This window comes from Carassius carassius, chromosome 11, assembly GCF_963082965.1.
Source record: "Carassius carassius chromosome 11, fCarCar2.1, whole genome shotgun sequence".
NCBI lineage: Eukaryota > Metazoa > Chordata > Actinopteri > Cypriniformes > Cyprinidae > Carassius > Carassius carassius.
In genome coordinates, this window is record NC_081765.1 from 14445190 (window position 1) to 14470206 (window position 25017).

The following is a 25017-nucleotide window of genomic DNA, read 5'->3' on the forward strand; positions in this document are numbered from 1 at the left end:
CTTTGACATATTTTTATACTTTTTAGTTGTCCAAGATTTATAAAAATCCTTTCTTTGTATTGGTCTTAAGTTATATTCAAATTTTCTGAGATACTGAATTTGAGATTTTCCTTAGTTGTCAGTTATAATAATCAAAATTAAAAGAAATAAACATTTGAAATATATCAGTCTGTGTGTAATGAATGAATATAATATACAAGTTTCACTTTTTGAATGAAAATTAGTTAAATAAATCAACGTTTTGGTGATATTCTAATTATATGACCAGGACCCATATATATATATATATATATATATATATATATATATATATATATATATATATATATATATATATATATATATATATATATATATATATTTACAAGTGTTTTACAAGACTATTTCTGTCTTTTTTACTTACGACTTAATTTAATGTGTGACTTGCAATTTCTTGGTGAAATTTACTTGTCATTTCTGAGTGAAAATTGTCTCGTAGCAAATCAGTGCAAATGCTTACCATAGAGGGTTAAAAGAAAGCTGAAAGCTCTCAGGCATTTTCTGAGGTTTTTTTTTTCTTTTCTTTTGTACGTTATAGATATTGAAGACAAACATAAAGCATACAATTTGCTGAAAAAAAATACAAGCTAGATGACTCAGCTCTATATCTACTTGATATAACTGTCAAACACCAAAAGTAAGAAAATTGTTAATGCTAGATTGATAGATTAGGAAACAAATTCATCCGTAAAAGGCAAAATACACATGGTTTTATAGTCACATTTATACACTATTCACAAAATTGCACATGGGATTATAAACTAAATACAATTATAAACAGCTATCTTCATATCGACATGTTGATGGTAACGTTCGTCTGCAGACAAGTAGAGTATCAGTACAATTAATTATCCATCTGATTCTTCACTTCGAGCAGAACTGTGATCCAGATCAGTCACTCTTGAAATGGGAAAATTAAAAAAATAAATAAACCGTCATAATCTTTTTGGCACACACATACACTTACACACATGGAACCTGAGAATTCCATTTCTGATGATCAGACTATGGCATTTCAGCTGGTTCATTGTGACACACTGACATTTAGACTACAATGTGCAAACATAAATGATTCCTTCAAATGATCTCCATATACTGCTTTAAATTATGAAAGATTTAATACAAGGTATACTTGCATATTGTATTAAATTAACCTCATTTGTGTTTGCATAAACCTCTGTATTTACTCCTTACACATTTTCACTTTTCCATTAACAGAGGACATGAAAGAGTTTGAAGTCACTGGCATGAATAGATGTTTGCTAGCTACATGACTGACATGCTAAATTTTAGTTTTTGGCTCCGGTCCCCTTTGTCATGGTTTGTAAGTGAAATTTCCCACTATAATTAATGTTAATTGGAGCCTGGAAATGTAGATCTCTGCGGCAAGACCATGACAAAGGATTGTTAACCGGCTTGCCAGATTCACTAAATCCAGCTGTCCAATGAATTGTGCTCTCATGAGACGTTGCAAATTACTCTTTGAAATTATACACAAATCTCAATTCACACATACAGTTTTTGTGAAATGCTAAATAACTAAGAGTAATTTGTATGTAATGTCTTTGCTGAATGATTTAACCCCGTTCGCACTTATCTTGACAAATGCTTCACACAATTTAGTGCTGAACAAGAGGCCACATTGCTCAATAATACAAACACATATTAACACACACATAAACCTTACAATAAAAAGGTGTTTTATGTGTAATCTATCTTCAGTAGGTCTGTGATTTATTAACATGAGAATTAGCGAAAGATTGTGTTTAAAAAAAAACATGAAAAACTTCACAATTCAGTGGGATTTTTAAAGCCAAAAACAAAAGAGTTGATCAGTTATTTTGCCATCAAACGTCCTGACTGCCATATCACAAAAGGCCAAAGCAATGCCTATAGTGTAGCCTAATGTGAAACATCTGGCTTTATTTTAATTTCTTCCAAATCAAATGAAACACATGCTGAAAATGAGGCTGACAGTTCTCACTGTCTAGGATGGACTGGATCTTAACCTGTGGATGCATATGGCATGTCACTGTGATAGTTGTAATCTGGGCAGATTTTCTGCACCAGTTTATAGTCAGTGCTGAAGAAGGCGATGTAGATGCATATGACTTTGAAGGGTTTCGAGCAGAGCCAGGACACGTGGCTCTGGGTGGATTCTTGGTAACAAGTGTTGGACGGTTCATAGCTGCAGTGTGAAGTCTTTTTGCTGCGGTCTGTTTTCTGGTACTCGATACGACAGTTGAAAGATTTTGAGTCTTTTGTCTCCAGAGTGGACTGCTGGGGGATCTCAAACTCCACCACCTTGGAAGGCGGCACAAGGCTTACGGAGACGTTCCCCAGGCCCGTGGAGTTGTGGCGGAAATAAACGCTGAACGTGCCGTTGCCATGGTCCACTATCTTGCCTGTAATGAGGAGATTTAGTTTCACAGTTTTGATGTTGGAGTTGAAGTCACCCCAGCCAAACATCTTTTTAAACTTGCCCGTTTTCACGATTGGTCTGCGTTTAGTCCTGCTCTGCGCCTCTCTGACATCTGTCTGGTTAGATAACCAGTCCCAAGAGTCCTCAATGTTTTCCAAATATGTAATCTCCCTCCTGTTGCTCTTGAATCCAGGGGATCCCCGGGCGAAAAGGCGCAGGGGATTGAGAACGCGGGGGCTGGCACTTTTGGGGGAGGGGTGTTCCTCATTTTCTACCTCCCCCCAGTCCACGAGACCTACCTCTTGAATACGGACTCTTCTGCATGTGACCTTCCAACAACACTGAAAAGCACAAACACACAAAAATGAAAATCCATAATACTACTGTATATTCAACATATACAGCATCTATAACCTACTTTAAAATTATGATCTTTATTTACACTTTCCTTGGCCATGGTTCCAGAATTATTTTGGCCATATATTTTTCTCATAGAGGTATAAAAAAAAAAAACATTGTTTAAGAAGGTTATAAGCCATTGACTAAAACCAACCAGCTATAAGGTAAATGTTTACTGGAAAATATGCATATTAGGAATAGAAATGCTGAGAGGGATTGTTCACCCAAAAATTTTAATTCTGTAATTTAATCACTCACCCTCATGTCGTTCCAAACCTGTAAGACCTTTGTTCATCTTTGGAAAACAAATTAAAATATTTTTGATGAAATCCAAGAGCTTTCTGACCCTGCATAGACAATAACGCAACTGACATGTTCAAGGCCCAGAAATATAGTACGCTCATCATCTGTATATTCTGGATCAAATGAGTAAGGCTGGACAAAATATTGCAAGTCATCCTCTCTGTTAAAATCTTCAGACATGTTTACGAAGACTGTTTTAAGTACAGCGTAGGTCTTCTTTTGCTTGTAAACAAGGTGCATCTCATCCGGGTTCTAGGTCAGGACGCCGGCTCCTGCGGCAGTAGCACCACATGCATGGTGCTCGCCTGATCGCATAGCAAAGACTGACATGGGAGAGAAGAAATTGTGGAATAAAGTCATTATTTGTATTTTCTTTGTGCACAAAATGTATTCTCGTAGTTTCAAAACATTACCAAAAAGTTTAATAACATTACAGAAATATCTTAAAGGGATATTCCATCCCAAAATGAAAATTTTGTCAGTAATCACTTACCCCCATGTCGTTCCAAAGCCATAAAAACTTTGTTCATCTTTGGAACACAATTTAAGATTTTTGGATGAAAACCGGGAGGCTTGTGACTGTCCCATAGACTGCTCCATTACACTGACATGGTCCAGAAAAGTATGAAAGACAAAGAAAGTGCACTGCTTGTGTTCAGCAGGTTTTCTCCAAAATGGCGCTACGTTGATGCGGAGAGACACAGAGACAAATAGTTTTTTCACATACAAAAAGTATTCACGTCAATTCATAACGCCATGGTTGAACCAATGATGGCAGATGGACTATTCTGACGATGCTTTTCATACTTTTTTGGACCTTGACTATGTAATTTACTTGGCACTCTACGGGACAGTCTCAAGTCTCCCACTTTTCATCCATAATATCTTTTTTTGTGTTATTTGTGTTCCGAAGATGAACAAAGCTTTTACAGGTTTGGAGCGACATGGGGGTAAGTGATTAATGACAAAATTTTCATTTTGGGGTGGAGTATCCCTTTAATTTTTGTTACAAAGATTACCAACGGTTTTACGGGTTTGGAATGACATGAGGGTGAGTAATTAATGACAGAATTACAATTTTTGGGTGAACTGTCCGTTTAAGTATTTAAGTAACGTTCCTGTGGATCAGGGGTAGAGCATTGCATTAGCAGTGCAAAAGGATGTGGGTTCAATTCCCAGGGAACACACATACTGGTAAAAAAATATCTAGCTAAATGCCTGAATGCACTGTAAGTCACTTTGGATAAAAGCGTCTGCTAAATGCATAAAACTTAATTAATAAAAGTATTTTGATTGCATAGGGAACAGTCCTGCCGCTCCCTATACACAGAGTATGCCGTTTTCTTAGGGCACCAACTGCCAGGGGGTACTGTCCCAGTTGCAAAAAAAAAAAAAACCCATTCCCGCGACTGTTCACACTTCATGTTTGCAGCTGAATGCAAATGATCATTGATGGACAACTATGCCCGTGAAGAGACATCGCAACTTGCGCCAAGAAAAAAATAAAAGATGAAAACGAAGCCCATGCATAACTTTCAGCTACATCATAATCCTGTGAAACTTTTTGGGCTGTTGATGACTGTTAAGTGTTTTAATTTCATTAATTTCACCACCAGCAACTAATCTACTGTAATACTCTCTGTTCCCTTTACGAAAATTAGCCATGGTTTCAACACGAATACAACCAAAAATCATGGTCATCATGTATGGTAAACGCATATTAACCATAGTTTTCCTCCGGCTCCAAACCAGCCGGCCAATCAACAAACAGAAGGTGAGAGCCATGACGTAGATGCTAAACTAAGCATAAGCGCCAAATTTAAGATTGTAGTTTAGGTTAGGGAAATCGAAAATGACAGCGGACATGGAGAGACGGGATGCTATTCGCTCTGTTGTTGAGAATATTCCCGGTATTTGCCAACTGAAGCCCGAACAAGAAGAGTGTTTGTTTCACATTTTTAATGGAGGTGATGTTGTGGCCCTACTCCCGACAGGTTTTGGGAAAAGTTTAATTTGTCAACTGTTACTGATCGTCAGCGAGAAACTGGGAAGGCCAAAGTCCAGCAAGGCGATAATTGTGATTGTGTCCCCCTTGTTTGCTCTCATGGAGATTCAGGTTAAACGAAAGTAAACGCTTGTCAATTATGCCCTTCCAGACTCTGTCTACGAAGCAAAGCAAAGTTTGGTATTACCAGGCCAGAGGGATGTTTGATGAATTAAAGCACTTATATTAATGCACTGATTGGCTACTGTGAGCAGACATAGTGTCAGTCAGTGCACTGGAGGATACAGCGAACATGAATGTAAGACACGAAGTCCAAAAGATTTGTTCAAAGCACTAATTCAGTAATGAATCACTGAATCATTCACGACTCATTCAAAAACGCAGATTCATTCAGGACCAAAACACCACTGTGTGTTGCTCAGAGACACAGTTAATTCTCTCTGGTGGAAGTAAAATAGACCCACAGCTTGGTCACAGCTGTCAATATTGTGTAAAATGTACACAATAATATGATATTCTCTTCAACAGTTTTATAAAAGCATTATCACAGCAATACTGTTGGTATGAATATTAGCATAGCTGTCATCTGTGCTTACATCATAGCTTAATTTAGGTTGCAGTATAAAGAGGAATGATGTTAATCTTAGAAATCTTTTAATTTGTAAAAATGAGCAAATCATGAATAGTTCTATATGATGATATATTTGTACCTTTAGTTTTTAAAAAAACATCCAAATGATATGCGAAGGGTAAACATGAAATTATTTCTGCAGTACACTGCAGTGCTGATCCCATGTGCCAAATAACCTTTTTGCTCCAGGATTGAGTTCTGGTCCACTTAAGATAAAGTCTTAATAATTTGTAGAAATAAGCCAAACTAGTTTTGCTGGTAATTAGCACAGGCTGCCATCCTGAGGCATGGCTGAGAGGATCATTTGCTGTAGCAGATGTGAAAGTAGGGCTGTTTGAAATCGCACAGACGAGCAACCCTGTATTTTCTCTATAATTACTAATTTTGCTGTAAGCTTAACAGCAGCATATGAGAACTCAGTCAGGAAAGGACTACATTCATGAAGACATTTCCATCTAAAATGGTCCAGAGCATATCAGTATTTCAGAGGCTGTGCTTTATCAAATATGGTTAAGAATCATATGTAAACAAAATAACATTTCTGTTTATCTGTGTAAAATTTAAAATGGATGTAAAATGTTGTTGTCAAATAATGCAACAATGCAAAAAGCTTGGAAACATCATGCACAACATTATAAATGATGCAAACAGCCAGTAATAGCCCGGTAATTTGAAAATTCCCTGTATAATGTGAAATCAATGTGTCTCCCATGGATTGGGGAGTCTGTTCACCTATCATTCTTCACACAACTTAATTAAAGGGGTCATATTAAATTTTTCATTTCTCTTCAGAGTGTTACAAGCTCTTGGTGCATAAAGAAGATCTGTAAAGTTGCAAAGACTAAAGTCTCAAATCCAAAGAAATATTCTTTATAAAAGTTAAGTGTAAACCACACCTACATAAAATGGCTCATTCAAACGCCCCCACATGTCTACATCACTGTGTGGGAAGATTTGCATAATGCCACCCAAATGTTCATGCAAAGAAAGAAGGCGTAACTTTTATTCTCCCTGTTCTTTCCGCTGCCATGTTGTGGAGACGCTGTGTTTCGTTGTGAAAGCGAAACTACTTACTTGCTAGTTATATTTACAACACTGTTCCAAAACAGTTCAACCCAAATATACAGATGTGTGCTGCACATTTTATTAAGGATGATGTAAAGTAAGTTATAATAAGTAAGTTATTATATTTAAAGATTTTTGCCACTGATGATTCAAACGTGAGATTTGAGCAGTGTAGAGTAGCGCTTGTTGTTTGTTGTTTCTCCAATCACAAATGCAGACTTGGTTTTATGTTTACACAATAGTCTGAACACTGAACAAAGATTGAAGATAACCCTCAATGTTTTTTGTATTTGATGCAACATTTATTCACTTTGGAGTCCCCCTGGTCTTGTACAGTATGATATTTGGTAAACTAGAGTGCTCATATCTCTGTTCTCGCTCTTGGATGTGAGTCACTTCATTTTTTATTTTGTAGGACTCAATGGCTTGACAAGGGAAGATGAATACCATTCATATTTAGAGAAATTGTGGTGAGAGACAACTTTAGGTGAAGCAGGAAGGAGATGATATTGCTAATGTGAAAGCAGGTAAAGGATGATGAACAACTAGGGAAATTGTTATGACAAGTAGAGGGATCACAGGCAAAATAAAACACTTTACTGCCTTGAGAGAAAAGGGTTGTGCTAACAATCGGTCCCAATCCTTTCCCTTTCTACCTCACTCATGCTCTCTCTTTCTCTCTCTCCTTCACATGAGGTGGCAATAATTCTACAAATATTTGTAATATGTTTGATGTCTAACTCAAGGTAAAGACTAAAGCTGTGACTTTGGTAGAGGTAAGGCGTACAAAGTTTGCTGGGGGGAAATCTAAGGACTTTAATTAAGACTAAAATTAAACCTCAGTACTGTCCTGCAGGCTAGAGTCAGAGTAATATGTACCTTTCATTTTCTGCCTTCACAAACAGCAGCTGTATACAGTACTTCCTCAAGTTCACATAGTGTACAAAGTGTTCTAACAAATTACCCACAGTTCATCACATTAATAATGGTCTAGTAATAGAGATACATTTTGTTGTTATTTTTAACTGTATACAATAGTTGTAATGGTAATTTTAAACCTAAACTTTGTGTTTGTGTCTGTCTGTGTGTGTGTGTGTGTGTGTGTGTATATATGTATATGTATACGTATATATGTATATGTATATATGTATATGTATATATATATATATATACAGTATAGACCAAAAGTTTGGACACACCTTCTTCATTCAAAGAGTTTTTTGTTGAAATTGTAGAGTCACACTGAAGGCATCAAGGGCTATTTGACCAAGAAGGAGAGTGATGGGGTGCTGCGCCAGATGACCTGGCCTCCACAGTCACCGGACCTGAACCCAATCGAGATGGTTTAGGGGTGAGCTGGACCGCAGACAGAAGGCAAAAGGGCCAACAAGTGCTAAGCATCTCTCGGGAAACTCCTTCAAGACTGATGGAAGACCATTTCAGGTGACTACCTCTTGAAGCTCATCAAGAGAATGACAAGAGTGTACAAAGCAGTAATCAAAGCAAAAGGTTACTACTTTGAAGAACCTAGAATATGACATATTTTCAGTTGTTTCACACTTTTTTGTTATGTATATATATATATATATAAAAAGTATAAAGAAAAAAAGTGTATTGTAATAAACAACCTGCAGTTTAATGTTTGCATTTCTTTCCCTTACTGTACCGAAAATGAACCGAACCGTGACTTTAAAACCGAGGTACATACATTTTTGGTACCGTAACACCCCTATTATTTGATAAAAAAATTCATAAAACTATTTATTGCAAATAATATCAGATGAAATATCAGCCTCCAAATAGTCCCCCTACAGTCCACAGCAAAAGATTTTACAATTGAGTTTGTATCCAAATAGTTTAACTTTATCTATAATATAAAAATAAACATACATACACGTGTGTGTGTGTGTGTGTGTGTGTGTGTGTGTGTGTGTGTGTGTGTGTGTGTATGATGACACAATTGTGTGTAACATATTATTACAACATGAACATGGTTTGAGGACACTTCCTGTGTCCTTGTAAAAGACAAATGTCTTTTTTTATTGATTTTTTTACTAAACTTACGAAAGTTTGGTGTGAGGGTTAGGGTTAAGGTAAGGGAATAGAAAATACAGTTTGTACAGTATAAAAACCATTACGCCTATGGAGAGTCCCCTTAATTTTTTCATATTTCTTAAAAGTCTCTTATATTGTCTGTAATTTGATAACGTCTTGTACAATGTGTCAGTCACCCACGCTGAAAACTGACCTAGTGACAGCGTCATAATATGACATCCACAAATTGAGAAAAGAATCAGTCTAGACGTTCAGCATTATGGAGCAAGCTGTCTGCCAGTCCCTGGGGTGGACATATCTTTTACGGCTTGACATAAAGGTAATTGCCTTGGTGACCAGAACTAGCCCTCTACAAAGTTATTAAGAAGTCAGGGACATCTCAGTGGCCGATCATGGATGAGGATGCTGTTGAAATGCATTTGCTTCATCTGGTAGTAGCACACCACTGATGGCTGTGATGGTTCTCCAGCCCTGAGGCATGAATCTGTTTGGATGTCAGACCTAAACCTTCTTGTCATTTTACATCTTTCTTTTAGTGTATAGGCCAATGACTAGTAGTACACTGTACACCTTAGTACACTGTAATTAAATACACAACACACAATATCCAGGCCAAACTTTCTGTTGCACTACGCACATAAAAGAGCATTTGTTTTAGACAAGTCACCTATAATTCAACCAAACTGCATTTTCTTGTTAAACAGTACTGAACATGGCAGCAGCTGCCTACTCTATTCTCTATAGCCCACTATTCCTCTCCAAAGTCTCTTCCATTTTATTCCTATCTTTGTCTCTCTCTCTCTTTCTCTTCATCTCTCCCACTGTTTCTCATGGCATTTCATTTGTAATGATTCACACAAAGAGCAGTTTTAAGAGAAGGTCCCAAAGGCCTGGAGGAGGCAGGTGGGGGCCTGAGTCTACACACAGCTGCAGACTAGATTGATACCCTGATGGGTGAAACAGCCGTACACCCGAAACACTTCACTCTTAATCAAGAGCCGGGCTGCTAACAAATGGCAGGTGTTCAGTGGAGAGGATAAAAGAGGAGATCCTCACCCTCAGCCGGGACTGATCGCTCTGTACACAGTGCTGCATGTCTAATGCCATATAATCCCCCCTGTCATTAGCACCTGACCCTTACAGCACAAAAATGCTCACGCATGGCTGCCTCAGTCACTGGACCCTTAAATCATCCGGTCAGAACTGTAGCCATTCAGAGATATGGTCGCTTTCAATGACTTGCAATTACAGTGATATGAGACCAATGAAATGAATGCTTGCACTTTTGTATTGACTTCCGCAGTACAATTTTAATTCTGAACATTTCAAAACTCATGCTCTTTAAAAAGATGAAGTAAAAAAAGAAGGATTAGAAGACTCAGACATGTGCCAGTTGTATTTCAGTACTTTCATTTTCTCTGTTTAATTTCTTTGATAAGAGGGTCATGATGCTGTTATGTATCTCATAAATGTGTATATTTAATCTTTTTAATAACAGCAACTAAGTGCTGTAAAGCAAAGGTTCACAACCAGGGGTCCAGGGCCCACTAGGGGCCCTCATTATACTCCCAAACTAACTTCAGTATGACTTAAATTATGACATAACAAGTATTAAATTCAGCTAAATATGTCTTATTTTAATTCACTCCTTAAACAACTTTTTCTTTAAAGAACCAGGGTTCCTAGCTGGTCTTGTTCTTGTATACTGTATGTAGTAGCCTAATTTAAAAAACATTAAAATTGCTCTTGAAACTTCTGTAATTATGAATAATTCATCGAAATGTAAATTTAGAAACTTATCTTTATCTACTGTATGGACACTTCCAGTTACTTAAAAAAAAAAGAAAGAAAAGAAAACTAAAGCTGTAATTGCAGTAGATGTACCAGAGAAAACTTTTTTTGTGGACATTCGGGATAGGGCTGTCCATCACTAGCTGTGTTTACATGGACACTTTTTGCTTCCATCGTAATGAATTCATCATTCATCGTTCAATCCGAACGTAGTGTTTACATGAAATGCTAAATAAAGTGAGTGGCTTGATATGTGTTTATATGCCAAAAGCTTCTGATCTGATTTACTCTTTTGACATGCGCACATATACAGAGTTTCCCGCTGTTGTCGCAAGATGTTTTAAAAAGCTCACTTGATATTTATCTACTTTGGGTTCTAATTAGGCAACGACCAGCACATGAACTGTTGTGAAGTGCTGCTTACTTAAAAAAAATAAAATAAAATAAAAGTGCCCCTTCCCGCACCCAAATCCAGTCATCTTTTTTTGAGTTTTAAACAAGGACTCTAATGGAATGTTGTCCAGCTCCACTTCACAGACGCTGAGTGAAAGGGGAGTTTTATAATAACAGGACACTTATTTATGACACTTTATTCGCCAGGAAGAACAGCTCGTTTTGCGCGTCATACGTCATAACTCTTTATGTATGTCACTGCGCGTGCACAGTACTTTCCAGTTTCAATCTGATCAAGTGTTTACTCGGATTACAAAAGGAATAAACCACCCCTTATAATCCGATCAGTTTTAGTTGGATCTGGCCAATTCTATCCGATTGATGTGTTTACATGTGACTTTTTTATTCAGATTCTAGTCCTATTACGATCAGATAGGGTCCATGTAAATGCAGCTACTTGAAATATTTAGTGGTTAATATACATTTTTATTATTTAATTTTTTTCTGTAGCTAACGTTATCCCATTTAGTTCCTTCTTAAGGATTAATATAAAATGCCCATTCTACTTCTAATAAAAAGTAGCCCTTTTAAAGTAAAAAGCAGCCTGTTCTGTTTTTGTCAGTTTTCTCTGCACGCCAATCATATGTAATTATTATTATAGGGCAATTTATAGGGCAGCTACAAAATCAGATATCAGAAGACTACAGAGAACTGTTCGGACTGCTGAAAGGATTATTGGTGCTCCCCTGCCCACCCTCCAAGAACTGTACACATCCAGAGTGAGGAAAAGGACTCAGAAAATCACTCTGGATCCCTCACATCCAAGTCACCCCATCTTTGAACTTTTGCCATCTGGCCGGCGCCTCAGAGCCGCAAATACAAGAACAGCAAGGCACAAGAATAGTTTCTTCCCCCAGGCAATCTACCTCATGAACAGTTAAATGTTTCCCACTTAAACTTATGCAAAAATGTGCAATATCCTTATATTTATTTGTTACCCCTCCATCCTAGAACATTCCTGCATCTCACTCAATCCTATTCCATTATCATTTATAGCACAATTGTTTATACACTTATTTATTTGCCAATTTGTAAATCTCCTGTAAATTTTTTTTTTTTTTTTTTTTTTTTTTTTTGGTCTGTGTGTTGTTGTCTCTGTTTACTGGAAGCTTATGTCACTAAAACAAATTCCTTGTATGTGCAAGCATACTTGGCAATAAAGCTCTTTCTGATTCTGATTCTGATTTTTCGTCTTTGGTATCTGTGGGCATCAGATTTTTTGTAAAGCATTTTTGGGATAAGTCATGCGGTTGAAATTAACAATGAAATGAAAAAAAGTTTAACAAGCTTTAAACATTTAATTAATTGCATTTATTAACATGCTCAATTTGCCTGAAGAAGACCCAGCACGGTCGAAACATTGCCCTTTTATTAAATATGGGAGTTAAAAACAGTGTTGCGGACATTATATTTTTTTCAAAAAAGCATCAAGAACTAATATAATGGAGTCAAACGAGGTGCTTCTGCATTGCATAATACTGTACATCATAATCTGTTAACAAGACCAGGACTGTTTGGTGAGGAGTGGTTCTTGTTCTTTTCCCCTTTAATACCTATCGTTTCTTTGTTCCACACTTTGCTGGTTTAACTATCATCCTATCAACACCTCTACAATCTTATTATACCCATCTGTCTGATCTTTGTTCCTACAAATGTGTTTGACATTTCCTCAGCAAGAAATAACGGCTATGATCACAAGTTTCACATGCAAAACCAGCACTGAGAAACTTCCTGATTTGGAGCACTTCTGATGTTCCGTTTGCAACAGCACTTTGTTCACCTTCTTAATTTCCCTCTTTGCTTTGGATGAAGACCTTACAAATATAAATAATGAGAAGCACACGTGCAAAATATATGTAGCCAGCCCTTCCTATCTGTCAGTGCAGCGTTAAAACGGACAGTACAGATGTCTTTGTTCTTTGATGAGGATGAATCCTAACTGTTTTTAGACATACCAGTCTCTTTTGAAGACAATGAAGCAAGAGCAAAAAAAAAAAAAGAGAAAGAAAAGAGAAGTCTTTGTTGGTTTCTCATAGAGATGATAGATTCCTCATTGAAGAACACTGACATCACCTCATCAAAGTGACAGAATAAGAGATGGAGGGAAAAATGCAGGTAAAGAAAATATTATAATGGTCATAGTGAAATAGCTGAAAGTGTAAATAATAGAGAATAGAAAAATGTTTTAATCTTATGAAATGATTAACCAATACTAAATCTGCACTATTAACAGATAGTTTACCCACAACATTCTAATTCTGTCCTCATTTACTCACTTTAAGGTCGTTTTAAACCTGTATGATTTTTATTTCTTTGTAACAAAGTTTTTAGAAATATGTCTCAAGTGTAGTTATTTTTATTTTTTCACTGTCCATACAAGTGAAAGCTAAATACTGCCATTTGCATTCTGCAAAAGAAAGAAAGTCACACAGATTTGGAACGACATTTAAGGTGAGTAAATGATCACAAAATGTTCATATTTGGGTATTATACTATACCTTTAAATATGTTGCTGTGCCTGAAGTTGATATTAATGCTGACTGAGTGTAACAAAGACATCTAAACAAAGATATTAGTGAAGGAAATAAATGGCCACAGGTTGTGGGTATATGACCATACTAATAAATAACACACAAACACATGTCAGCCCTTGACATACACACCGGGTCTCAGAGATGCTTCACAACACATCTATCATGATAAAAAGCCTGAAATATGCAGGTCTGTCCTTCGGCTCTGGAAATCACACTCCGAAATCACAGTTTCCAGCCCATAAGTGGAAAAGCATTGATTTTATATCCCAGGTAATGGATGACACTGACATTACAACCATGACAAAAATAAAAGTCAGAACTTCACAACAAATTACATTAACATACACTGTTTGCTGTTTGAGACACACGTTTAGGATTGAATTTTCAAATATTAAACCTTTCAGAGAAACTGAAAAGTGACTAATGACCCAAAATAACAACTTAAGATTTTTTGCACTTTAATTTTTTAGTTTGCTAAAGTAATAAACGAATACCGATTTATGGAAATCTATTTTTAAAGTATTAGGCAAAAAATTGCACTGCATGCTAATTCGTAGAGTCTTAGTCTTTGGACACTGACTTTAGTCGTCATGTTTCCCTATATCAGAATGTTCTGTCTGGGTAATCTAATTAAATCCCGCATGTCTGCCATGTCTATTCATTCACAATAAACATACTGTATCTACATAATTTATAAAAACAACAAAGCAAACTAAAAAGTGATGGTAATTTAAATGGCACCTGATCTTGAATGTTTTACCACATGTAATAAGCAAAAATGAGAAAGCAAACACTACCCAACATCACTGCTTACAGCAGTAAATGTCACAGATAACACTGTTTATGAGGGATTACTGAAGCATGCTTCTAGAAAGCAACAATGACCCCAATATAGACACAGATACACATCACTGGCATATAAGCCCAGCACCGATAATGCCAATCTAAAGCAAAACGCTCATATTTACAGACGTACTCGCTGAAACCCTCATGTAATCTCTCTCGCAGGAATTTCTGGGTTACTGGACCTACAAACACATCCATTCTGACACTCCTTTTTCCTCTCATTTGGTGTCCTCAGCCCAATACTGAGAGCCTGATGTACGTTCTCCCCTCACATGGCAAATCCAGCGAGGGCTTGATGTGAAGACTCGGGCTGCAGCAGGTTCTGAAGAATATAAACAGCGTTTTTATTGTCCAGAGGGACGGGTGTGTGAAAGAGACAAGGGCCTTATCACAGCCCAGCAGCTCAGTAATTCGCCTCCGTGATACAGCACCAGAGCGGAGAACCTTACACGGCTGGCACAATCCAAAGACGGATTAGTTTTCCTGACATAAGCTTCCTGAAAAACTAATCAATCAGGCCATGCGGCATTATCAGAGGCATAAGATTAAAGCGTGGCTCCTAATCCGAACACTGTACATTTTTAGCTAATTCTCCACCGCTAGTTTTCCTCCCGTAAATAAATAGTGAAATCAAAGCTAATTGCGCACAAAGAGAGTGGGAGAGCTGGATGACCTCGCGATAGGGAATTCACTGTGAATCATTATTCCAGCTCTAAATTTGCTCTACATAAACCATTTAAGTCTGCGTATTCAAATGTGCCTTCTTAGTAAAGATTTTGGCTGAGGCAGAGTTTCCGATTAAATAACTGTGCGGACTTCATCAAAATTGGAGACATTTATGTGCTATTCTTACTGCCCGACATAATGTAAGTGTTTTTCAATGTGATGCTGGAGTCAGTTGTATGGACATTACACACCACCTTCCTCAATCATCTTCTTTCACACAACAAAGTGGCGCTCTGTAAAAACTTGAGCAGAGATTGATGGCTGTTATGCTTCTTATGCATGAACAAGAGCACAGCACAACAACAGGCAACAGAGGAAGTGTTAAAGAGAGTGTTGCTCTAGCAGCAAACTTCAGCCATGCAGACAACAATCATAATGTGTCTGAACAATAGAGTCGTGGGGTTGTGCTCAAGTGGATTTAATGCTGATCACATTGTTCTCTGCCCAGCTCTCAGAGGTTGACTGCAGCAGATGTCATGGAATGAATAGCTACTAGTGTAAAGGCTCTGACCCTCTTATCTCTCCCCAGAGAGCAGCACAGATGCTGGGCTACTTCTCCAGTATTTGAATCACTGTGTGTATTAAAGACAGACAGACAGAGAGAGACAGAGAGAGAGAGAGAGAGAGAGAGAGACTGTAGGGATTCTAATCCATCGGGACCCTGCCTTTGGAGGATTGTACAAAAATGGAATGTACTCATAGACAGAAGCCATTCCCACAGGTACTGTTTCTCAAGAGTGCAATGGACAGCCAAATCTTAAAAATAACTATTAACTGAAAATGTTGTTTGCATGCTGTTGTGTGAAACTGGTGATTCTGAAGTGATTTAGATTTGTCAGAGTAATACAATTACTAACTAATTTTTCTCCAAAAAACGCGTATGACTTGCCTTTTAATCACAATCTGTTACTAAAATAAGGCATGTCTCCATAAATAAAAAAATATATATATATTTAATACATTTATACTCTATTTAGATTTATAAACTACCTGTAATATTACACTTATTTAGTTTTATCTATACAAAAAAAAAGAACATTTAATCTGTTGTGGTCCGAAATTCAACGTTCCTAAATTCATAAAATTGGTAGCTACATTCAAAATTAAATCCTTGCTTCAATATATATGATTCAACATGGTATTGCACAGCTGAATAAAATTTTGGTATATCAACTAGGAAACAAATCCTTTTGAAGTCATTAAAAGTTTGCTGTTATTTAATTCCAGTATCTGAATGTTAAGGTGATAGTAAATAAAAGTTGATAAATGTGTTTCTTTCAGCTTTTTACCAGGAAAAGCTAATAAAAATACATTTGAAAGACTACTGTATGATTGACTTCACCACCAGAATGATGCATATACTATTATTTTATTTTAATTAAGTAGCCCAGTTAACTAAAATAGACAAGTAGCCTACAGTGTTCTACACTAAATTTGCTTGATTGGTTTAAAGTGTTTGAACATAATTGCATGCAGTTTTCAAACTTGAAAAGGGAAAGGATGGTACTCACCTTGTGCAAACAGAAAAGCAGCAAAACAGCTGAAAGGATCTGCATCTTGACTACAGAAAATGGTCTTTGACTCTTAGGGCTACTTGAGGTGGGAGAAGCAAATATCCAGTTCACAGGGTTTACAAGAAAGTGCCATTGCTCTGAACTACCTGAATTAGAAAATGACACGATACTGAACGCTTTTATCACAAGATTACTGTCTGAAGAGTTTAATCATGGCATCAGATTCCATAAAGCAAAGTGTTTGCTTACCCTTGGCAAAAGGTGTTGATCATGTTGAAAAATGACGGTAACCTGCGGGGTCTATGACGGCACAGCTGGAGAGGGTCCCGGAGGCGTCAGTGATACTGATAAATGTGCTCGGGACAGGAAACGCTGCTTTTAAAATAGGGTTTTATTGGAAAGTAGTGTCCGAGTGACTGACTGTTCAATCGATCGATGGAACGCGCTGAACGAGTCCGATCAGTGAGAAGGTGTGAAGCCTCGCAGCATTCTGCGTGATTGATGCGACTCCTCGCTCGCGCGCAGTCCGCCGTGTGTCTTCTTGTTTATGGCAGTCTGATTTAAGTTTTATGCAACCCCAAAGTATAGTCGATCTTTTACAAAATCTCAATATTTTAGTTTGTGAGTGTGCATGTGTGTGGTGTTGTGAATCCCTCTTTGAAGTGCTCTTCAGATTTAGCGCCTGAGAGGGACTCTCAACTGAGAGACGTCAACTTATTAACCCATTGTGGACACGTCTTTTCTGCTCTTTATCTGAGAAGAGGGTTTCTTAAAGTCAGAATAACATGACAGTATCTCTTATGTATTCGCATATAAATTAGCCGTGTTGATGTTTTTATTTCGAATTTATTTGAATTTACGAACAAATGGTGTCCTGCAAGCTAAAAACCGTCCATACAGTGACAATAGCAAGTTTATAGTCTTGTTTTATAGGTTTCTTATTTAACGAAAAGCCTACTCTGAAGGCTGTATAATCTACAATAAAGTATTGAGTTAGATTTGCTGATGCGTTTTACCCAAGGTGAAATTTAGCCTAACTTGTGAAAAACGACGGCAAAACATAGCTAGACGCACACAGTAAGATGAAAGTGTTGGCATTGCTAAAATTGCAAGAGTGCAATAAGACATGTCCCCTGACTGTGTCTGGAGTTATTTTGTAGTTAAACTGTGAGCCGTGCAACTTCAATACCGTTCACATGGTTAAATGTGTCATTTGCGCCACCACGTGTTTAAAATGCCTCAAAGTTATTTACAGTGCTGCAATAATGTTTCATTTTCAATATATCAACTGTTCTTTCGATTAATTAATTGAAAGAATTTGGGTGCTGTAGTATTTAAATGTCAAAGTATAACCTTGATCAGTGAAATCGAAATGTTTCCGCATTCCTTTAGTAGCCTACTCAGTAGCCTATTCAAAAGCACAAATCAAACAACATTTCTTAGCTTTTGACATTTGCAGTCAAAGAGACTCTGGAGATTTTACCATCAGAGTAACCTTACAATTTTGTAAAGCTACCTGTTTAGTTACTATTTTCTCAGTATCCTTGCTATGTATCTCAAAAACACAGATTATCATTGAACTTAATATCCTCATATCATATCCTGTTACCATACTTTTACCTTAATTTGTGAAGCACACATTATTACACCAACAACAGAGTAGACAGGGCCGGATTAACCATACGGGCAACTAGGGGCCCAAGACCTCTAAAGGGCCCAGGGCAGCAAGGGCACGAGCAAAATACTGTATCTGGTAATCTCCCGCTTTACATTAAACAAACTGTCAACACGGGCTTTTGCGCTGCACAGAGAGACGCTGCGCTGCCTATGACTTTGAACGTGAGTTGAGAGCGGTTGAGAGTCAGTCTCATGCGGAATGACCAATGAAGAGAGGGCCTCAAGTTAAGACCCTCTCCTCATTGGTCAGTCCGCATGAGGTGTGTCAAATATTACGCCGAGCGGGTTACGTCAGGCGTTGCTACAACAGAAAAAAATCTGACATGGAGAAGCTAAATGGGAGCGCGAAGCGGAAATTAAAAAAGGAAAAGGACATCAGAAACGCAGAAAATGTAAAGTATATACCTAAAATAGGTAATTTCTTCACTCTTGTTAATGTTGCCGACAGTTCTGTTAAGTCAGCTTCCGTCAACGACGAGGACAACTCAGCTAGCCAGGACTTTTCTACAAGATGCCAAATGAAAGCAAACATGCACTTCCTAATTATTTAGGATTAAAATTGTGTGTTTTGCCAGGTTTTGTAGTATTTATTTTTATCTTGTCTTCTAGAGAGAAATTGTGTCACAGACACGGCTCTGCACTTTCTATTTTAGCTATTGGACATGAACTTGTTAGTGGCCTTGATTTGGAAGATGTTATACACCAGTTTGCACAGTCAAAGTCCAGAAAAAAGCCATTGTAAGATGTGTTTGCCAAATGAAGGCATTTCAAATTCAAACATGCACTTCCTCATTATTTAGGACTAAAATTGTGTGTTTTGCCAGATTATGTAGCATTTATTTCTGTCTTGTCTTCTTCAGAGAAATTGACAGATTTCTAAATGTTTATGTAGCACTACAATGTTTAACTGGTTAATTGTGTTGTGATATGTTGTTGTTCTATTTTAAAACAAGTTAAAATGAGCTTAGGATAAAAATGTTTATGAGCAGATAACAGTGATACTGCATTTTATTTATTTATTTTTTCCTTGAGGTGCCAGCTTTATTAAAATGCTGTATATTGTTGTGGAGGGATAACTGGCAGATTTCAAATTGTTTGTGTTGGACTAATAACTTGATTGCCTTGTTGAATTCTGAGGAAACAGGGTCACCCTGTCAGGGTGATTTCTGCTTAAAATGAGCTGATGACCAAAATGTTTCTTGATGTGTTGTCTGTGGTCTTCTGTTATAGCTATATCAATTCAATACATTTCTATTGGGAATAAATGTTGTTAAATAAACAATGGTTTGAAAGTGGTTGCTTATTTATTCATTTTTGTGAAAATGGAGGATATTTCCCTCCCTCTCAATGTAGTGGGTCAATTTTACCAGATTATACAGATGCTGATGTGTTTTGTTTTCATAGCATCATATGTGAGTGAATGTCTTTGATAGGGGACATAGTAGTGCATTTGTAGTTCTATGAGCATTTAAATATTTGTAAATCAAAATACACCTGATGACAGTTAGAATTTGAAGTATTGAGTATATTTACTGTATATTACAGTAATATATTCTGTATATGACCATATTATGGTGATCCTGGGGTCGTGATGATGGGGCCCTTGAATATTGTTGCCCAGGGTACAACAAAGTGTTAATCTGGCCCTGAGAGTAGATAAGCCTTTTTAGTTAACTGATGATAGTTAACTATGTAACTGTTTTCAGTTTAAAACAGACAGTAAATAAATGAATAAACACACTGTCACAGCAGTAGGTGATAACCAAACAGAAACCGACCTGAACAACTATGTAACAAATACATTAATATAACCAGAGCTCTGAATTTATCTCAATTAGTAAGAAAGCCCCATAGTATCCTTACAAATATAAATAAATGATGTACTGGGCAGCTTTCAGTTGCCAGTAATCAGGAAACAGATGAATCGTAAAACTTTGTAACCATTTTCATGTTGTCTGAAAATATTTACAATACTTATTTTATATTTCTTTTACTGTATTGTTTTGGCAACATGCCAAATTTTGTCAATTAACCACATTGCAAAACATTTAATCTATTTTGGCTCTGTAGTGCAAGCATGACCATGCACATTCAAGGCACGCAACTAAGTGACTGATATGCTTTGAAAAACTTTTCAGGCAGGTCACAGAAATTGGGTGAGGAGGCTTTGTCTTTTAGACGTAACTGGATATAAGCTCAGAGTTTACCTTATGCTTAAAAGGGGTCTTTTTGGGGTCTTTCTCAGTTAATAGTTATACAATCTATTGGGAAAAGGTGATATAAAGACGTAAAGTCGTAAGGTTTAACATTTTGCTTAGTGCATAAATCAGAGTAGATGTGAAAGGTGCGCACCCACTGTAAAGTAAACACCAGGGTCTGTCTCAACATGATTCATCATGTCTGGCAACAAGAACTAAACTGTGCAATTTTTTTTAAGTATTTGGTCACTCATTTTTTTTTAAGAGCAAAAATCTAGGTTACAGTAAAGCACATACAAGGATGTGAAAGGGGCTATAAATATATAATAAAATGTAAAATATATCAATATCCATAACCATGTTTTACACGATTTGTTAACATTTATCTTTTCTGTCAAGTCATATATAATTTTACAACTTTACACCAAAAACCCTAAAATTATGATTTTGCTGTTACATAAGAAAATGATGTGTGTGTGTGCATGTGCGTGTGTGTGTGTGTGTGTGTGTGTGTGTGTGTGTGTGTGTGTGTGTGTGTGTGTGTGTGTGTGTGTGTGTGTGTGTGTTTTAATATAAAATAAAATGTAATAATTTAAAATTGGTGCCTCACCATTACCTAAAACAATGAGTGGTTTCTCTTTAAAAAAAAAGAAAGAAAGAAAAAACCCTGTACCAAAGTTCATCTACATGGGCTTTATCTTTGTTCTCAGTTCTCCCCACACTTCTTTTTAAACTCTACTTCTCTTCTCAGCTGATCATTTTCTTAAGATCATCCAGTTTAATTTATTTATGATATCTTCATCAAACATCAGATAAGTTTGCCTGTTTAAAGCAACCGGTGATTTCTCTGAAGACATTTTTATTGGTTGCCCATTTGTGTTTGTTGGATCACTTTTTCACTATGTAGGCTAACACTATGGTCAGATTTTTTTAAATGTATTTTTTTTCTTACAAAAAGAAGACATTATCAAAAAAAAAACTTGCACTTATCCACTTAATAAATTGTAACCTTCTTCAATCTTTTAACGAACAAAAAATTATACCATGTAACTTTTTCCGTATTCCAAGTCTTCTGAAGGTATACAGTAGGGTTTGTCAAGAAACAAATCGAAAATGAAATCTATTATTAAGTGAAAAGCTCCATTGCATTTGTGCATTTATAGGCTACTAATGTGTGGCAGTTCACGCAGGCACTCATAGGAAAAGCACACAAGCAAGTCATTTTGAAATATCAAGACAAATAAAGTTACGACTTGAAACCCAATACTTTGAGGTGAAAATCTCTGTTCTTAGACAGTCAGCCTAGAATCTGCGCAAAGAGCGCTCCCTCTATAATCACTAAATCTGTCACATTTCACTTCATCGTGATTGTGAACTGAATCTCTCTACACTAAACAATGAATCTGTTATTTAGGCTACATTGTATCTACACTTTTACAATGAAAGGATTCAGGAGCTTGCAGAACGCAGAGCTTGACAAAAACTTTTTGAGCGACAAAAGCATTTTAAACGGTGATTGGATTCTAACTTTAACACTTCTGGTCATTGTGTTCAAGAAATTAACAGATAAGTCTGTGATTGGCTACATTGCTCTTCAACGCTTCAATTTTTTTTCCCTGCGGCCCTAAGCGGCCACATACCTCGCTAACTGTATATGTTTCCCCCTTTGTGCGAACATACAGCTGCCATTCACATAATATATTTGATAGGCCTATTGTATTTAATATTTAAATGTGCAGCACGCTAGTCTTTCATAAACACATAACAAAAATAACAGCGATGAGAAGTAGGCTTTTACAGAGAGAGAGAAAAACAGCAGTGTTGTAAATTTCTTCAATTTCAGTAATCATACTTTAAAAAAATGTAAGTAAACTTCAATTTCAACTATAAAGCAGGTTTCAGAATTTCATCAACACTATGGGTTTGCTTTAAGTTATTGTAACCCGGAATGCGGAGGTTTTGCCCTCCAACAAAAAATTGATGAAGAAACTGCAAGACTATAACTTTGATGCAGTTTTCACAGACCCATTTGAGACTCTTGTGGTGATTGCATGAATCTCTGGCAAAGAAATGTGTTCACGGTAAGGACTGTGCTTCAGCCCATGGCTTGTAGATGTATGTTTGCTCGTGCAGATGAGATCGCCTCACATGTACTTCAGAGAAAAGCATCGATGGTGGAGATCATGAGCCGTGCAGCTCTATGGTTTATGCATTTTGACTTTGCCTTTGAATGACCTTGTCCATTGATGTCTAACATGGTCATTATAATCACTATAATAATAATAATTGTATAATAAATATAATAGTCATACTAATCTCTATAATCACGCATATCCTTTTAGAAAAAAAAAGAAAGGCAGGTTTTGTTTGAGTTTGAAAAAATTAACTGTAATTAAGCATGTTCTTCAGATTGTCTTTGCAGATTGTTGGAAAAAGTCAAAAAGTAAACCTGTGTTTTACCGTTTTAATGCTTGGCATGAGTTCATGATGGCATCAAGTAGTTCATAGAAGATGTTGGGAGAAGGGGGCCATCTTATATCAATTTTACAGCTCTGTGAATGAACAAAAAACAATAGTTCGAAAACATGTTTGACTGTTTCTGGAATTTTATCACAAAACTCTACAAACCAGTTCTTCAGTTTCTGTGTACATGGCGAAGTACAGTCTGCCCCCTTGGTCTGCTCAATAAAATATGCATCACCAGAAACACATTTCCCTTTTCTTACTGCAGATGTCATTCTAACTAACATTTTCAGTCATACCATGCATTTTCCTTATTTATTTAACCAAATCTTTAATGAATTTCTTAGCTAACTATTATTTACAGTAATTCCTTTAGCAGTGTACTTTAAAACTGATGCAATTGCCTTGCAATGAGCGTATTCTAAGTGCTGGAAACTGATTTCGGATTGTTTATTGTATAACTATGCCAGTCATGCAATCATCTTCATGATTTGCAAGATTGAAGGGATGGTTCACCTTCAGTTGCTGGTACCCATTGACTTGCATGGCGTTTTTTTTTTTTTTAATACTATGGAAGTCAATGGAGCAACTAAGGTGAACCATCCCTTTAACTGGTCAAAATTGCTTTTATCTGTATAGAAGGTGATGGGGCAGTATCTGAAGGAAGATTGTGTGTGCCTTTTTATCTTCAAATGTCTAATAATTTTGTGTTCAAAAAGAAATGTTTAAAAGTTTGCATTAACGTAATTTGATTACATATTGTACTACAGAATTTAGCATTTATGTAAACTCAATTACTCTACAAACACAACCATTATTTTTCATATCTTTAGGAAAAAGTCAAAATGTACACCTATTTGAATAAGACCTTGTTGCATTTCATGTTTGCAATGAGTCAGTTTCGCAAGCGACAAGAAGAATTTATAAAAAGCATTTATCTTTATCTGTGTAAAGGTTACTGTAATGATGAGACAGAGACGTTCGAATACATGTGCAGAACTTTAATGATGAGAATGGTCAGACAGGCAATGATCAGTAACGGCGTCAGGTATGTAGGGATAACCAGAATCGATAACAGAAACAGGCAGATGTCGGGGGCAAGCAGCAGAGAATCAGAGTCGGTATAAACAATCCAAAGGTCAGGTACAGAAGGAAAACACAAGGAAAACGCTCGGAAATGTCAGACTGGCTAAACAAGACTTTGCAGAGAGTAGGAGTGAGTGTGCTGCTTTTATGTGTGTGTAAATGAGGTGCAGGTGTGACAAGGAAATTGGCTGATGAATGATGTGCAGGTGTGGCAGGGTGATTGTGATGCAGTGACTCATGGGGAATGTAGTTCGGGTGTGGTGCAACAGATGAGAGGTGCTAGAGTCAGAGTGAACTCTGGTGGTTGATGTGGAATGATCCTGATTGGAGTGCCCTCTACTGAAGTTCATGGGCACTCCATCTAATGATTGTGACATAGCCCCCCCACAAAGGAGCGGCTTCCAGATGCTCAAAACAATCTAGGAGGGCGGTGGAGCGGAGGCGGAACAGGGGGAGGGACGGAGGGCCAGGTCCATGAGGAAGTGCAATGGTTGAGGACCGGGGCAGAGCAGGCAGAACTGGGCCTAACATGGAGATCAGGAGCCTCTCCTGGACCTGACATGGGAAACAAGGGCCCTTCCTGGGCCTGACAGGGGAAACAGGAACCCGCCATGGGCTTAACTCGGGAACAGGAACCCGCCATGGGCCTAACTCGGTAACAGCAACTCGCCGTGGGCCTAACTCGGTAACAGGAACCCGCCGTGGGCCTAACTCGAGAACAGGGGTCCACCAAGGCAGAGCAGGTGGCATGGGAGCCCACCAGAGCGGAGCAGGTGGAGCTGGAGCCCACCAGGGTGGGGCAGACGACCA

At 37.3% G+C, this 25017-nt stretch overlaps 1 protein-coding gene across 1 annotated transcript; it reads right to left on the reverse strand.

The window, feature by feature from the left end:
• Positions 1-1996: 1996 nt before the first annotated feature.
• LOC132152419 (neurexophilin-2-like) lies at positions 1997-17487 on the reverse strand. Its single transcript, XM_059561187.1, has 3 exons — positions 17033-17487; positions 16781-16929; positions 1997-2802 (listed from the first exon to the last, which is right to left on the reverse strand). The coding sequence occupies exons 2-3, from the start codon at positions 16823-16825 to the stop codon at positions 2044-2046; spliced, it is 804 nt and encodes a 267-aa protein (XP_059417170.1). The 5' UTR covers positions 16826-16929; positions 17033-17487; the 3' UTR covers positions 1997-2043.
• Between the last annotated feature and the right edge of the window lie 7530 nt (positions 17488-25017).

Bases quoted from the DNA above. Each gene is read 5' to 3' on its own strand.
- LOC132152419 (XM_059561187.1), bottom strand. From the start codon at position 16,825: ATGCAGATCCTTTCAGCTGTTTTGCTGCTTTTCTGTTTGCACAAG. The intron at 2,803-16,780 runs GTGAGTACCATC...TGTGCTTTTCAG, and splicing joins TGCTTTTCTGTTTGCACAAG to TGTTGTTGGAAGGTCACATG.